The sequence below is a fragment of the Coregonus clupeaformis genome, chromosome 10 (genome assembly GCF_020615455.1).
Source record: "Coregonus clupeaformis isolate EN_2021a chromosome 10, ASM2061545v1, whole genome shotgun sequence".
NCBI lineage: Eukaryota > Metazoa > Chordata > Actinopteri > Salmoniformes > Salmonidae > Coregonus > Coregonus clupeaformis.
In genome coordinates this window covers 7982878-7999808 of record NC_059201.1, presented here as the reverse complement: position 1 = coordinate 7999808, position 16931 = coordinate 7982878, and the positions used below count along the sequence as shown (strand labels likewise).

At 39.3% G+C, this 16931-nt stretch overlaps 1 protein-coding gene across 5 annotated transcripts in view; it reads right to left on the bottom strand.

The window, feature by feature from the left end:
• Positions 1-16931, bottom strand: part of LOC121574921 (immunoglobulin-like and fibronectin type III domain-containing protein 1) — a 32438-nt gene that overhangs the window by 3458 nt on the left and 12049 nt on the right. For 2 of the 5 annotated variants that reach the window (XM_045222839.1, XM_045222840.1), the window contains 14 exons: positions 15731-15850; positions 14362-14501; positions 13332-13431; positions 13090-13180; positions 12573-12750; positions 12307-12420; positions 10138-10306; positions 9591-9863; positions 8850-9428; positions 7551-7637; positions 4467-4709; positions 1279-1403; positions 890-1031; positions 486-779 (listed from right to left, as the gene is read on the bottom strand). In XM_045222839.1, the coding sequence (XP_045078774.1) occupies positions 486-779; positions 890-1031; positions 1279-1403; positions 4467-4709; positions 7551-7637; positions 8850-9428; positions 9591-9863; positions 10138-10306; positions 12307-12420; positions 12573-12750; positions 13090-13180; positions 13332-13431; positions 14362-14501; positions 15731-15850 (2655 nt within the window). Of the gene's footprint in view, positions 1-485; positions 780-889; positions 1032-1278; positions 1404-4466; positions 4710-7550; positions 7638-8849; positions 9429-9590; positions 9864-10137; positions 10307-12306; positions 12421-12572; positions 12751-13089; positions 13181-13331; positions 13432-13811; positions 13835-14361; positions 14502-15730; positions 15851-16931 lie in introns of those variants that run through there. The other 3 variants (XM_045222841.1, XM_041887613.2, XM_045222842.1) reach the window with 3 other exon arrangements.

Sequence of the window (16931 nt, the reverse complement as noted above, 5' to 3'; positions counted from 1 at the left end):
ATGTCTTCCTGAAGTTAATTAGACAGTGCAATATTTGGGTAATTAAGCCCTTTAACTACTAACCCAGAGTCAGATGAACTCATGCATACCATTTGTATGTCTCTGCATGCAGTATGAAGTTAGAGTTAGATTTTGCGAGCCAATGCTAACTAGCTTTAACGCAATGACTGGAAGTCTACGGGAACAGCTAACATGGTACCGCCAACTTCCTTCCTACTGGTCGAAGAGAAATACAAATAGTATACATGAGCTCTTCTAAGTCTGGGGAAGTAGATAAAGGGCTTAATCTCACACTATCCCTTTCATTAATCACTTAAATAGTGTAATTATTTTATTTCTTATTCGATTGTATTATATAATATATTGCACTGTATTCTAAATACATAGCTTGATAAATAGAATTAGCCCAAGTGACTTGTAACATCCAGGTATTCACACCAAATACAAAATGAGTTATTGTTTGGACCCAGAGAGAATAAACATACCAGTTACAATGATCTTCGCAAAGGCCTCAACAGTTCCAAACTCATTTTTGAGTTTGAACTTGATTTCCCCGGTGTCTTTGCGTTGTAACTTGTTAAGAGTCAGTTGACTAGAACCCTCTGCATGCTCTATCTTGATGTTTGTGTCATCTGAGAGCTCCTCCCCCTCATGGTACCATTGGATCTTCATTGGATCCCGACCCACAAATGGTATCTTGAAACTGACTCTTTGACCTTTTTTAATAACGATTGGAACAGCAAACTTTTTCAATTCCTCTGGGTCGAATCTAGGTGGATCTACAAAGAAAGGTACAATAATATAATGAGTGAATTTAAGAATGCTATAAAATATAATTAATGTGGTGCTGAGATTAGATGCAAGATAAAAATGTTAAATAGATTTAGACCTTCAACAACAATCATGGCCTCTGTTTTACGCCCATCTGCCTCAAATTTGTATTTTCCAGCATAGTCCTCTGAGATTTTGCTGATTTTCAGGAATTGGAAGAATCCATCTTTAGACATGGTAAGAACATCATCGGGTTCAATCTGAACAGGAAAACACAATGTTTAGGCTGATATATCTCTTCAGTCTTGTCTGCATCTTCAATAGCCATTAAAACAACTACATTTTAGCTCAAAACACATCAACACTAAACGCAAAATAAGGACTAAACTATAATAATAATAATAATAATACTAATAATAATAACATATTCGTGTTTTTCTATGGCCATCATAATAATATGTATTGAAGTGTTGATTGGCTAAATTATACTGCAATGTAGATGCTCACCTGCTCTCCATCCAGGTACCATACCCCATCAACATTTTCTTTGCTCAGCTTACAGAAAAGTTCAGCTTGGTCTCCCACAATGGCGGTGACGTCGGAAAGCCCAAGGGTGAAGTGAACGCCAGGGTCTGGAGGATTTACCAGATTTACAGTTAGTGTCAGTGCTTCAATTGCAGCTCACCCTTATGTAATTACAGTGCCTTGCAAAAGTATTCATCCCCTTTGGCGTTTTTCTTATTTTGTGGCATTATAACCTGTAATTTAAATGGATTTTTATTTGGATTTCATATAATGGACATACACAAAATAGTCCAAATTGGTGAAGTGAAATGGGTTACAAAAAATTCTAAAAAATAAATAACAGAAAAGTGGTGCGTGCATATGTATTCACCCACTTTGCTACAAAGTCCCTAAATAAGATCTGGTGCAACCAATTACCTTCAGAAGTCACATAATTAGTTAAATAAAGTCCACCTGTGTGCAATCTAAGTGTCACATGATCTCAGTATATATACACCTGTTCTGAAAGGCCCCAGAGTCTGCAACACCACTAAGCAAGCGGCACCATGAAGACCAAGGAGCTCTCCAAACAGGTCAGGGACAAAGTTGTGGAGAAGTACAGATCAGGGTTGGGTTATAAAAAAATATCAGAAACTTTGAACATCCCACGGAGCATCATTAAATCCATTATAAAAAAATTGAAAGAATTTGGCACCCCAACAAACCAGCCAAGAGCAGCGCCTTCAGATAACCCTGAATGAGCTGCAAATCTCCACAGCAGAGATTGGAGTATCTGTCCATAGGACCACTTTAAGCCGTACACTCCACAGAGCTGGGCTTTACGGAAGAGTGGCCAGAAAAAAAGCCATTGCTTAAAGAAATAAATAAGCAAACATGTTTGGTGTTCGCCAAAAGGCATGTGCGAGACTGCCCAAACATATGGAAGAAGGTGCTCTGGTCAGATGAGACTAAAATGGAGCTTTTTGGCCAACAAGGAAAATGCTATGTCTGGCGCAAACCCAACACCTCTCATCACCCCGAGAACACCATCCCCACAGTGAAGCATAGTGGTGGCAGCATCATGCTGTGGGGATGTTTTTCATCGGCAGGGACTGGGAAATTGGTCAGAATTGAAGGAATGATGGATGGCGCTAACTACATGTAAATTCTTGAGGGAAACCTGTTTCAGTATTCCAGAGATTTGAGACCGGGACAGAGGTTCACCTTCCAGCAGGACAATGACCCTAAGCATACTGCTAAAACAACACTTGAGTGGTTTAAGGGGAAACATTTAAAAGTCTTGGAATGGCCTAGTCAAAGCCCAGACCTCAATCCAATTGAGAATCTGTGGTATGACTTAAAGATTGCTGTACACCAGCGGAACCCATCCAACTTGAAGGAGCTGGAGCTGTTTTGCCTTGAAGAATGGGCAAAAATCCCAGTGGCTAGATGTGCCAAGCTTATAGAGACATACTCTAAGAGACTTGCAGCTGTAATTGCTGCAAAAGGTGGCTCTGCAAACTATTGACTTTGGGGGGGTGAATAGTTATGCACGCTCAAGTTTTCAGTTTTTTTGTCTTATTTCTTATATATTCAAAATATTTTGCATCTTCAAAGTGGTTGTGTAAATCAAATGATACAAACCCCCCAAAAATCAATTTTAATTCCAGGTTGTAAGGCAACAAAATAGGAAATATGCCAAGGGGGGTGAATACTTTCGCAAGCCAATGTACCTGTTAGGGTGAGTGTTGGAATTCGTATTAAGTAAAATAATTGCAATCTTTCTTTGTTATACAGTTCATGCATTTATGTATGCATGGCATACAATATAATGTCATCTTAGTGTACTGACTTACCTAAGCTCCGAGTCCTCAGAATCCTAAATTATTTAAGAGGTGTGATGGATTAAAAACAGATGGCGTTGAACTCCAGTGTGGATGAAGATCGCGAAATGTCATTTCTTCAATTTTGATTGTTTAAGCAAATTATTGAAGATTTCATTTTTCCATGTTATTTCAGGAATTTGTTGATATGTTTTTTTTTTTTTTTCTGTTATATTCTCTTTCTGTTAGCCTGGGTATGGCATGAGTTCATGGTGTTATTCTTCACTCTTCGCCTTCATTCTGGTTTGCCATAGCTCTTCGGTCAAGGTGATCATTGACAAGAGATATTCATATCTTCAGAGTACTGTGTGAATAAATGTAGCCATTCATTCTTGGCTATGCCAATGGTTGTGTGTAAGATGTAAGAGGTGCAGTTTTTTTATGTCACTTTCTAAAACATGAGGTTTTATCTTCCAGGCAAGAAGTCTTCATATATCCTTATTTCTCTTTCTAAAGCTTGAGCTCTTCTTATTTAAATGATAATGCCCGTGAAGCCGGTGTTTGGAGGATATATTGGCGCGGGTGTTTTTAGGCCTGAGATGAAGTCGAGGGCATTATCGCTTTAATACAACGGGTTACCAACATATTCAAATAATGATTGACATATTTTCTTCTTATATTTTCACATCACCTTCCAAACCATCACATCCATTCTTATGTATCACACTTCAATCTTCGTATGGTTTCATGAGTTGCTGACATTTCATGTTTTTTCTTCTTCCTGAAATATGGTTTGAGTCTTCTGTGTTCTTCTGACGTGGTTATGTTTTAGTAATGAACCCACATTTTGGACTTCGCAACAGTTCATTTAGTACTAGGTTACACAGGCAAGAATGTTTGTTAAGACAAACAAACTACGAACACCGATGCTTTTTAAACACACTGTAGCACACACAAAACACAATTTGCAAACACTAAGGCGGCGACATGGATGCAATTTTGTCATCCATTATTGATATGCCCTGCTAGAAATGACTTGTAAACTACATGGTTTAATAAAATTAAAAAGTTCCTCCCAAACCTATCAATTATAAAACATCTAGAATACATGTAAATGTGCTGTATGATAGTCTATGTGAAGTATGGATTGTTAACCATTGTTAAAGCCACCCTTATTCAAGAACACCATCATCCCAAAGGGTCAGGGAACTAATAACTAAGGATTAAAACCCAGCATTATTCTGAATGATCACACGTGTGTTCTGTAAGCCCAGCCTCAAACAGGAAAAGTCATTTGTTTTATCAAATGACTTTGATCCTTCAACGGTGCCTCCCATGCAGTAGTCAATGCAGTTTCCATGATCTTACCAATGACCGTCTCCTGAAGTATTGGGCTTGGCCTTGTGCGGCCTGTGCGCTTGCCACACTTAGCAGCTTCTGCTGGCTCGTCGGCCTCATCGCCACTTGAAGCCTCATCGCCACTTGCAGCCTCACCATTGTCGGCAGATGCACCGCTGCTTGCTAGCCCGGCGCCACCAGCACCACCTCCGCTCTTTGACTTTCTTTTTTTGCCTTTTGCATCTGTGGCTGTGCCTTTACTATTTGTCTTTCCTATTGATGATTATCATAGTCACTGTCAATCACTCTGATTATTTGTCGATTATCGTTGGGTAAGGCGTTGTAGAGAACAGCAATGGTAACAGTAATAACAACAACAACATCCACGATAACAAAAGCAACAATAATAACAATAACAATTGCACAACAACAATAACTTTAACAAGGAAGGGGTGGTGAAGAATTTGGTTCCAATTACTTACCCAATACATTGTGATGTGATATGAAGGAGTTCAAGAAACTGACAAGCCTTTTGTATCCATAACTACTCTGGTTAGTAGCTGGATGTAATTAACATTTTCCTCAAAAGAAAAAACATTGATGAAATATGAAGACAATATCCTTTTACGTAAAACTTGTTTTTGTTGTACTTGAATAAGTAACCTGGCAAATTCCTTCACCAATCTCTGTAATGACAAGAGAGCCCCTTTTTCAAAAGCAAACATTCACAAATGGGTCAACACAAGGCACAAATAACATACAGATGAAACATGGAAGCACACACACGTGGCATATAAAACACAAATATTATGTCATATTTGTCTTTCAAAGAGTGAACAGTAATTATGTACATGCTATGTACATTTAGCATTTTATATAAAGATTAATAAGAGGTATGTTAAACTGTGCATGTTATTATTTGTTAAATTTAGAAGGATGTTAATACTCAAAAGAAAAAAATATAACACCACCAGTTAAGGACTTTCAGAGAAAGGTACTGCTTGAGCTCAACTTGGTTCGGAATTCAATCTTTCCTCATTAAGTATTTATCTGCGGTTCAGACACGAAGTGAAGGGTGCTTCTGCTAGGGACACTAATTGTTTGTTTGGACATTATTTAGACATGGTGGTGACCTGCAATGTGTATGCATTTTACAAACTGCTTCATCAAGTTTATCGCTATATTGTGTAGAACTGTCCAAACAAATAGGCCTATGAATTTATGTATTTCAAATTATGACTATTAGTACATCATAATGTGGCAGATGTTATGTTTAACTACAGTGCCACAGTTTTGGTCAATTATTTCTGACTACATATGAAATCATATGGGACCTATTTTGAATGACATTTTATATATAATGTACAGTGAGGGAAAAAAGTATTTGATCCCCTGCTGATTTTGTACGTTTGCCCACTGACAAATAAATGATTAGTCTATAATTTTAATGGTAGGTTTATTTGAACAGTGAGAGACAGAATAACAACAAAAAAACCAGAAAAACGCATGTTAAAAATGTTATAAATTAATTTGCATTTTAATGAGGGAAATACGTATTTGACCCCCTCTCAATCAGAAAGATTTCTGGCTCCCAGGTGTCTTTTATACAGGTAACGAGCTGAGATTAGGAGCACACTCTTAAAGGGAGTGCTCCTAATCTCAGCTTGTTACCTGTATAAAAGACACCTGTCCACAGAAGCAATCAATCAATCAATCAGATTCCAAACTCTCCACCATGGCCAAGACCAAAGAGCACTCCAAGGATGTCAGGGACAAGATTGTAGACCTACACAAGGCTGGAATGGGCTACAAGACCATCGCCAAGCAGCTTGGTGAGAAGGTGACAACAGTTTGATGCGATTATTCGCAAATTGAAGAAACACAAAAGAACTATCAATCTCCCTCGGAATCAGCCCAGAACTACACGGGAGGATCTTGTCAATGATCTCAAGGCAGCTGGGACCATAGTCACCAAGAAAACAATTGGTAACACACTACGCCGTGAAGGACTGAAATCCTGCAGCGCCCGCAAGGTCCCCCTGTTCAAGAAAGCACATATACAGGCCCGTCTGAAGTTTGGCAATGAACATTGGAATGATTCAGAGGAGAACTGGGTGAAAGTGTTATGGTCAAATCGAGCTCTTTGGCATCAACTCAACTCGCCGTGTTTGGAGGAGGAGGAATGCTGCCTATGACCCCAAGAACACCATCCCCATCGTCAAACATGGAGGTGGAAACATTATGCTTTGGGGGTATTTTTCTGCTAAGGGGACTTCACCGCATCAAAGGGACGATGGACGGGGCCATGTACCGTCAAATCTTGGGTGAGAACCTCCTTCCCTCAGCCAGGGCATTGAAAATGGGTCATGGATGGGTATTCCAGCATGACAATGACCCAAAACACACGGCCAAGGCAACAAAGGAGTGGCTCAAGAAGAAGCACATTAAGGTCCTGGAGTGGCCTAGCCAGTCTCCAGACCTTAATCCCATAGAAAATCTGTGGAGGGAGCTGAAGGTTCGAGTTGGCAAACGTCAGCCTTGAAACCTTAATGACTTGGAGAAGATCTGCAAAGAGGAGTGGGACAAAATCCCTCCTGAGATGTGTGCAACCCTGGTAGCCAACTACAAGAAACGTCTGACCTCTGTCAGAGGGTTTTGCCACCAAGTACTAAGTCCTGTTTTGCAGAGGGGTCAAATACTTATTTCCCTCATTAAAATGCAAATCAATTTATAACATTTTTGACATGCGTTTTTCTGGATTTTTTCGTTGTTATTCTGTCTCTCACTGTTCAAATAAACCTACCATTAAAATTATAGACTGATCATGTCTTTGTCAGTGGGCAAACGTACAAAATCAGCAGGGGATCAAATATTTTTTTTCCTCACTGTATGTACTGTATATCAACTTCAATAACAAACACATCATACATTTGATGGTTAATATTAATCCTGAATTTCAGTGTAAGTATTAAGCTTTCTTTGCTTTCTTTGCGTAAACAAAGATGTCCTTTATTTATCAGGCCGGCGTGCCAAAGTCATTTCCGACAAATGACTGATATTGAACCAACCTGTTTCCATGCATGTTCATCAAATGCAACCTTCACAAAATCTTACCAACAATCTCTTCCTTGAGCAGTGGGCCTTGCCTTGTGCGTTTACCACGTTTCCCCGGTTGCTCACTTGAAGCTTCCTCATCATCATCTATTGGTGATCATCAATTTCAAGATGAAGTCAAACAATTTCAATTGTATGTATTGACCTTGTGAATTTTTGTATTTGCTTTAAAGGCAAAATCATTTTTAATGAAGTTGGTTGGCTAATACATTAATATGATACAATCAGACCATTTTCCATGAACTGATGTTGATTAATAATAATTTCAACTACAATATGCCAAAATGTGCAAGCTAATCACCTAATTAGATTTAGCATCTCCTTTGACAATAATATATGTCAGTTGTTACATACATGGATGTAGTTTCTTACTGTAATTGGATGCTATTGTCTTGGCTGATAAGGTTTTATAATGTTTTATAAGCAGTATAATAACAAATACAATTGCAACCACAATTATGGTAACAAAAATAGCAATAGCATGATTATGAAAGTAACAATGAACAATTACATTAACAATAACAGTATGGGACGAAAATCTGAAAATAAAGCTGGGGTGCCAAAGCGATAACGAAAAAACATAATGATATAATGGACACACACAAAAACAAGTATCTCAGTTGATTTGTACGTTAGTTGACTTGTCAGGGGTGTGTGTCCTGTACTTATTTGTGTATGTTAATGTAAGTACTTCTTAAAGGGATACTTTGGGATTTTGGCAATATCTACTTCCCCAGAGTTAGATGAACTCTTAGATACCATTTTTATGTCTCTGCATGCAGTTTGAAGGAAGTTGCTAACTAGTGCTAGCGCAATTGATAACTAGCATTAGCATAATGACTGGAAGTCATTGTGCTAACGCTAGTTAGCACAGGCTCGCAAAACTACCTCTAACTTCCTTCATACTGGGCACAGAGACATGAAATGGTATCCACAATTCATCTGACTCTGGTAAAGTAGATGAAGGGCATAATAGCCAACATCCCAAAGTATTCCTTTAAGTAGTGTTTTTAAAAGATACCTTACCAAAATTCATCCTCTAGTGTGACTTCAATTACAATCAGGTGTTAATGACCTTCAGACAGTCATCCCAGTCATAGAAATATGACATTTAGGTGAACTATACTTAGTATAGTGGATATACTCTATGGGCCAGTTTCCCAGAACTAAAAATCATGCTCAATGGAGAATCTCCATTGAAAGTGCTTTTTAGTCTTAATCTGTGTCCGGGAAACCGGCCCCGATGTCTTCCATTTAAACTATTTCTAAATCTTATCAATGGAAGAAATAGTTTCTTACCTATGACCGTGTCTGGAACAAGTTGATTGCTTCTCACACGCTTTGTTTTTGTGGCCTCATCTTCCTCATCAGACTCATCTGTGCTTACTACTATGTCTTCATCTGCCGATCCGTCTGCAGCGTCTCCCTCAGCCCCACCAGCTGCAGCGCCACCAGCTGCAGCCCCACCAGCTGCAGCCCCACCAGCTGCAGCCCCACCACCTGCAGCCCCATCACCTGCAGCCCCATCACCTGAGGCTTTCCCTGAGGCTTTCCTGTTTGCCTTTGCCTTCTCCTTAGCAGCTTTCAATTTAGCAGCTTTTTTCTCTGCCTTAGCCTTAGCCTTAGCTTCCGCAGCCCTAGCAGCCTCTCTGGCGGCTTTGGCGGCTGCATCAGCGGCCTCTTTCGCAACCCGGGCGTCTTCGTCAGTGACACCTCTCTCAGCAGCCTTTATCTTTGCTTCCGCCATCCTCTCTTCCATGTCTTTCTTGTGTTTTTCCGCCTGCTCCTTTGCTATTTTCTCCAGATCCAAATCACTTCCTCCAGCCTGGGTTGTTTTGCGAGCTATCTTCTTGCCTTTATTCGCAGGGTTCTTGTCAACTAAATCAGAGAATTTGAGAGCTATTTAATATAGTGGTAAGACAATGGTAGCCAGTGATGGGTGTGTGTGTGATTCACCGTTCATTTATATGGTTTATGAATACAATTGATAGGCTGAAATATTGTTCAAAAACATTCCATGAGAAAATGGAATAACCTCACCTTCCACCACAAGCCAGGCATTACAGGAATGGATACCTGCCACAGCTGCGTAGATACCAGCGTCCAAAGGCTGACAATCCTTCACTAACAACTTGTGGATGAGCTTGTCTTCAGACACTGTGATTTCAAATTTTTCATTATTTTCTATCGGGGCACTCTTGCCCATCCAGTTAATCTCAGCCATAGGAGCCGTTAAGACACACTGGAAGAGGGCATCTTCTCGTTCTTCTGCCTTCACCTCCTGAATTTTGACGGCGAAATTCACAGGTGGAACTGGTGGATGGATAGAGAATAATAGGGGATAATGCATAACAAGCCCATCCAGTTCACACGATAAAATTGTCATGGTTCTCAAACACACACTTTTTACAAATACTGCAGTTATAGTCCTTGAATGCTGTAATTCCCCAAAAATTAATATTATGATGTATTTGCTCTTGTTTTACTTTAATTCCACATAGTATTATCAACTATTTTGTAATAATCATATTATTATAGCATTCTTTCTAGTCTCTATTTAGACTGCCATTTTTATATTTATACTCACTTTTGAAATCAGTGGAGAAGACATTAACTCCCTCTACATCCACTGAGTAGAGACCAGCATCTGCCGGGTCTAGATTTTTGATCGTGAAAACAAACTTTTTGCCAACTCGTTTCAGTTGGTGCTTCATTTCTTCTTCCATCTCAACAGTGTAAGGAACCATAACACCATCCTGCAGAGTATTGTTTTTGTAAACATTTAAATCGTTTTGATCTACTTCCCGAGAGTCAGATGAACTCGTAGATACCGGTTTTATGTCTCTGCGTCCAGTATGAAGGAAGTTGGAGGTAGTTTTGTGAGCCAATGCTAACTAGCATTAGCACAATGACAGGAAGTCTACAGCTGTTCCCATAGACTTCCTGTCATTGCGCTAACTCTACTTAGCATTTGCGCAGACTTTTGTTGGCAACTTCCTTTAAACTGCAAAGAGACACATAAAAATAGTATCCACAAGTTCATCTGACTTTGGGGATGTAGATATAGTGCATTCGGAAAGTATTCAGACCCCTTGACTTTTTCCACATTTTGTTACGTTACAGCCATATTCTAAAATGGATTAAATAGATTTTTTCTTCTCATCAATCTACACACAATACCCCATAACGCCAAAGCAAAAACTGGTTTTTAGACATTTTTGCAAATGTATAAATAAAAAATAATCAGACCCTTTGCTATGAGACTCCAAATTGAGTCTCGGTGCATCCTGTTTCCACTGATCATCCTTGAGATGTTTTAACAACTTGATTGGAGTCCACCTGTGGTAAATTCAATTGATTGGACATGATTTGGAATGGCACACACCTGTCTATATAAGGTCCCAAATTTGACAGTGCATGTCAGAGCAAAAACCAAGCCATGAGGTCAAAGGAATTGTCCGTAGAGCTCTGAGATAGGATTGTGTCGAGGCACAGATCTGCAGCATTGAAGGTCCCCAAGAACACGGTGGCCTCCATCATTCTTGAATGGAAGAAGTTTGGAACCACCAAGAAGACTCTTCCTTGAGCTGGCTGCCCGGCCATACTGAGCAATCGGGGGAGAAGGGCCTTGGTCAGGGAGGTGACCAAGAACCCGATGGTCACTCTGACAGAGCTCCAGAGTTCCTCTGTGGAGATGGGAGAACCTTCCAAAAGGACAACCATCTCTGCAGCACTCCACCAATCAGGCCTTTATGGTAGAGTGGCCAGACGGAAGCCACTCCTCAGTAAAAGACACATGACAGCCTGCTTTGTTTGCCAAAAGGCACCTAAAGGACTCTCAAACCAAGATTGAACTCTTTGGCCTGAATGCCAAGCGTCACGTCTGGAGGAAACCTGGCATCATCCCTACGGTGAAACATGGTGGTGGCAGCATCTTGCTGTGGGGATGTTTTTCAGCGGCAGGGACTGGGAGACTAGTCAGGATCGAGTGAAAGATGAACAGAGCTGCTCCAGAGAGCTCAGGACCCCTTACTGGGGCGAAAGGTTCACCTTCCAACAGGACAACGGCCCTAGGCAAACAGCCAAGACAATGCAGGAGTGGCTTCGGGACAAGTCTCTGAATGTCCTTGAGTGACCCAGCCAGAGGCCGGACTTGAACCCGATCTCTGGAGAGACCTGAAAATAGCTGTGCAGCTACGCTCCCCATCCAACCTGACAGAGCTTGAGAGGATCTGCAGAGAAGAATGGGAGAAACTCCCCAAATACAGGTGTACCAAGCTTGTAGTGTCATACCCAAGAAAACTTGAGGCTGTAATTGCTGCCAAAGGAGCTTCAAGAAAGTACTGAGTAAAGGGTCTGAATACTTATGTAAATGTGATATTTCAGTTTTTTATTTTTAATAAATGTGCAATAATTTCTAAAAACCTGTTTTTGCTTTGTCATTATGGGGTATTGTGTGTAGATTGATGAGGGAGGAATAAACTATTGAATCCATTTTAGAATAAGGCTGTAACGTAACAAAATTTGGAAAATGTCAAGGGGTCTGAATACTTTCTGAATGTAAACATCCCAAACTATTCCTTTAAACAAGCAACATTCGTAGTGTGGAATCATGCTTCAACTAAGATCAAAGTGTTAAAGATAACACTTGTTTTAACAATGCACCTTTGTGGCCAATCACCTGATAGTTGGCACCTGGAGGAGAAACTTAAATAAACAGGAGAGGTATTGAACAGTTTTGTATGAGCTTTCATACCTTGTAGAGGAAAATCCTGCTGCTGGGATCCTTAAGATCCATGTCAATTTCAAATGTTGCATTTTCATCAGCATTGACTTCGATGTGTTTGAGCGAACTGATTTGTTTAATAAACTGAAACAGACAAATATAAAGGTATAGTACAATGACTGAGGAACCAGAAGATCTTTTAAAAATCAAACAGGTAACGGACACATTTTACCTTTTATTTTATTGATATTTTCTTAAAAATAACACCAGCAAAAATATATTCCGTAGTACTATACCTGTGCTTGCTCCTCCTCTCTCTCCCTTTTCATTTCAGCCAGTTTTGTCAGCATCCCACGGAAATTAGTGATGCCATACTCAGCGCAGATGCGCTCATAATCTTTCTTGTTGGCACTCATCAGGATCTCCCAAACTTTCTCTTCAGATTCGAGTGGCTTTTGCTCACGGATTTCTCCACTGCAGATCACACAAGATGATCATTTACCATGCATGCATTCATTTGAATTGCTATTGCAGAGCTGCTGCTTGTATTTAGTCTGCTTTATTAATTCATTGTCCCCTATTATAGAAGTCTTTTCAGCAGTGTTTCCCTTGGTCAATTAGGGCCTGTTTTCCAGACCCGAACCCCTTTCAAACAGAGAGCTTTAACTGATTGTTACCTTATTTTTAGAGGTTTAGGTTGTCTGTTTGAAAGGTTTAAGAGATAGGAAACCTGAATTTTAGCCACAAAAAATACCAATTCAAGACCTATTTACGCAACCTGTATATAGAGTAGTATGTAATACATTATCTTACCGCTTCTTCAACATTGTTCTAAAAGACGCAGGTTTGGATGCTTCTAGTTCTTCTTTTGACTTGGCTATTTCCTTCGTCTTTTTGAATCCAACTGGAAAGAAAAGTTTCCTAATGTTTATGTCTTGAAGTGTTGATCATTCTTTTTAAATCATTAGAATGCACTTGCTCGTTTGACAAGATAAATATTGCTTAAGAGAGATTTGGATTAGATGTGTTAGAAGTCTATTTTTTATGTGTCATACCTTCAATGACATTCAGCTGGATAGTGCAAACAGCCTTTCCAAACTCATTTGTTGCAAAGCATTTGTAGGTGTCAGCATCTTCTGTACATACTTTGGGGATCTGTAAGCACATTGATCATGTATTTACTGTGTACTTCCCATCAACTGCTATTAAGATCAATAAAACAAATCAATTGGAATATACTTCAAGGGTAATTGTAAATTTTTTGTTTACATATATTTTTTTATTTCAGGAATTTAACCAATCATTATTATAATACATTTTTTCCTAATGTTAAAGGGTTGAAATATAAAGGTTGGAGTAAAAAGGAGGGGACGTGTAGATGTCAAGAGATTGAGCAGCCTTTGATGGAACTGAAATTGACAATATGTCCCCTTTATTGTTGAGTATAAGCACCAGTTGGTGCTGAATGGTGATAAATATCCTTACCTCTAGGGTGTGTTTACCAGTTGGTGCTGAATGGTGATAAATATCCTTACCTCTAGGGTGTGTTCACCAGTTGGTGCTGAATGGTGATAAATATCCTTACCTCTAGGGTGTATTCACCAGTTGGTGCTGAATGGTGATAAATATCCTTACCTCTAGGGTGTGTTCACCAGTTGGTGCTGAATGGTGATAAATATCCTTACCTCTAGGGTGTGTTCACCAGTTGGTGCTGAATGGTGATAAATATCCTTACCTCTAGGGTGTGTTCACCAGTTGGTGCTGAATGGTGATAAATATCCTTACCTCTAGGGTGTGTTCACCAGTTGGTGCTGAATGGTGATAAATATCCTTACCTCTAGGGTGTGTTCACCAGTTGGTGCTGAATGGTGATAAATATCCTTACCTCTAGGGTGTGTTCACCAGTTGGTGCTGAATGGTGATAAATATCCTTACCTCTAGGGTGTGTTCACCAGTTGGTGCTGAATGGTGATAAATATCCTTACCTCTAGGGTGTGTTCACCAGTTGGTGCTGAATGGTGATAAATATCCTTACCTCTAGGGTGTGTTCACCAGTTGGTGCTGAATGGTGATAAATATCCTTACCTCTAGGGTGTGTTCACCAGTCGCCTCGTCATACTTGCTCTGGAACTTCTCCGGGTCGTCTATGTTTCCATTTGCTCGGTTCCATGTCACTTTGGGTGTAGGTTCACCAATCACAATGGCTTTGAACACCCCGAACTTGCCTGATTTGGGTTTAGAGTCATAGAACACATAAATAGTAGCATTTTGTACCATTGTTTTTTTCTTCTGATGTTCAGTATATGTCCATATTTGGGTGTCTAATTAGTCCATCCTTTTGGTGATACAATTTTACATAAGCAACGATTAGTGCGATAGGTAGGACTGTATTTGTTTGATATGTTACTGAATACATTGCATTTTCACCAAATATGATGTGTAACATTTGTTATACAACTTCCCCCAGTGATGAAAGAGCTAGGCATTGATTATGGCATATGTTTTAATAAGGAGCTTAACAGACTGCCTCTAGTAAAGGGTGTGTCACCAATCTAAGTGTGTACGTTTTTTTTTTCTTCCTCAGGTTAAATAAGGATTTGGTATGTGAGTGGGTAGGGCGTAGAAGGTCATCATAATCATAAATAACGTAGAGTCTACATTTCATTTCTGTGTCAAATGAAGTTGATACGAGCCATCTGTAAGGATAGCATTTTGTGGGCTCCACCATACATCACATGCCTTATGACCACTGTCACATGTCATGCTCTGAAGCCTGTGGAACATGCTCCAAATGATATAAATCACTCAACTTGATGTAAAATAAGGCAATCTGGCCTGTCCCTGTCCGTACATGTCCTTATGCTTCTTGTCTTAGTCAGGACATAATATAATATATACAATCTAATGTTATTTGTCAAATGCGCTGAATACAACAGGTGTAGACCTTACAGTGAAATGCTTACTTACAATCCCTTAACCAACAATGCAGTTTTAAGTAAGCATTTCACTGTAAGGTCTGTTTTGGTTGACCCAATTCCTATATGCCATTTAGAAGACACTTTTTATCCAAAGCGCCTCACAGTCATATGTGCATTTTATATATGTTTGACTTATGGGTGGTCCTGGGAATCAAACCCACTCTCCTGGCAATGCAAGTGCCATGCTCTACTAACTGAGCTACGGAGGACCACGTGTTAATCCCATCAGTACCCCTGCTGCAGTTGGTCACTGTTCCCATTTTGGTTGACCCAATTCCTATGTGCTGCAGCTTGGAATAAATATATATATATATATATATATATATATATATATATATATATATATATATATATATATATATATATATATATATATATATATTGTTTAAAAGGCAATAGCAGAACACACAACATTCATTCTAGTATAATAGGAATGTTTGTTAATGCAGAATATTAGATGATTAGCTGTTCCTTACCCTCCTGGATAGTCAATGCGATGGGCTTGCGGGTGAAGTCAGGGTGGCTTTTTCCCTCTGGTATTTCCTCCACATACTGCGTGATCATAACTCCAGGGACTTTCGATCTGAATTTCTTGCCTGATCACATACAAAAAATACATCATTAGAAAATGGCAAAATTATGATAACATTGTTAGCACTTACTGCTTAAAACACTTGAGATTTACATTTTAATGGATGACCAAATGTAACATACATTATATCTAATGCAATTATAATCACTGTATTATTACACGCATCAATATCATGTAATATTTGACTTTTTCTATGCAAGTGATTGAGGGCCATATTCGGACTCAATATTACTGTAGAAGTAGTTGTAGTACAACTAATAATCCCAAGACAGTCTTTTTAAAGCAATGGCTGATACACCAAAACATGGAACCAAGTAGTAGTATCAGGTCGGAATACTGCCCTAAATCACATAATAATAATAATAATAATAATAATAATAATATGCCATTTAGCAGACACTTTTATCCAAAGCGACTTACAGTCATGCGTGCATAAATTTTTGTGTATGGGTGGTCCCGGGGATCGAACCCACTATCTTGGCTTACAAGCGCCGTGCTCTACCAGCTGAGCTACAGAGGACCACATGCCACATCTACCAAGAGAATGCACCTATATGCAAAGTTTGCATGTGTTATTTTCATACCAAAATGAAGCCAACTAAGCAAAAAACATGATATTATCATTATTTTCACTTTAGATCAATGCCTCATTGTTCTGTAAATATTGATGGTACTGTAAGTTCTTCCTTTAAAGCTGAAATCTGTAGTTGGTGAAACTACCATGTCCTGTTTGAGATATTGCAACAACAAATAAGTTACTTCAGACAATGGCACAATGCTGGACGCTCCTCCCGTCCGTTTCATCAACAAAACAATAACAAAGGTGCTGGGGCGAACATTGGCGCTGTTTCCCCTTTTATGGATTTCAGCTTTAATGTGTTATCTCTTCTTTATTATAACAGCTGCAAACTTAGCACTGCTGTAGACTCTTAGTCAATCTGACCCCAACTTTTTAAAATTATGTTTGGTCATCCATACTATTTCCATCCATATTTCTATGTTTTACTTGACTACTGTAACTGAACATAAATATAATTCCACAACACTGATGAGTAATCATGAGCAAAAAATAGTTTGATGCAGAT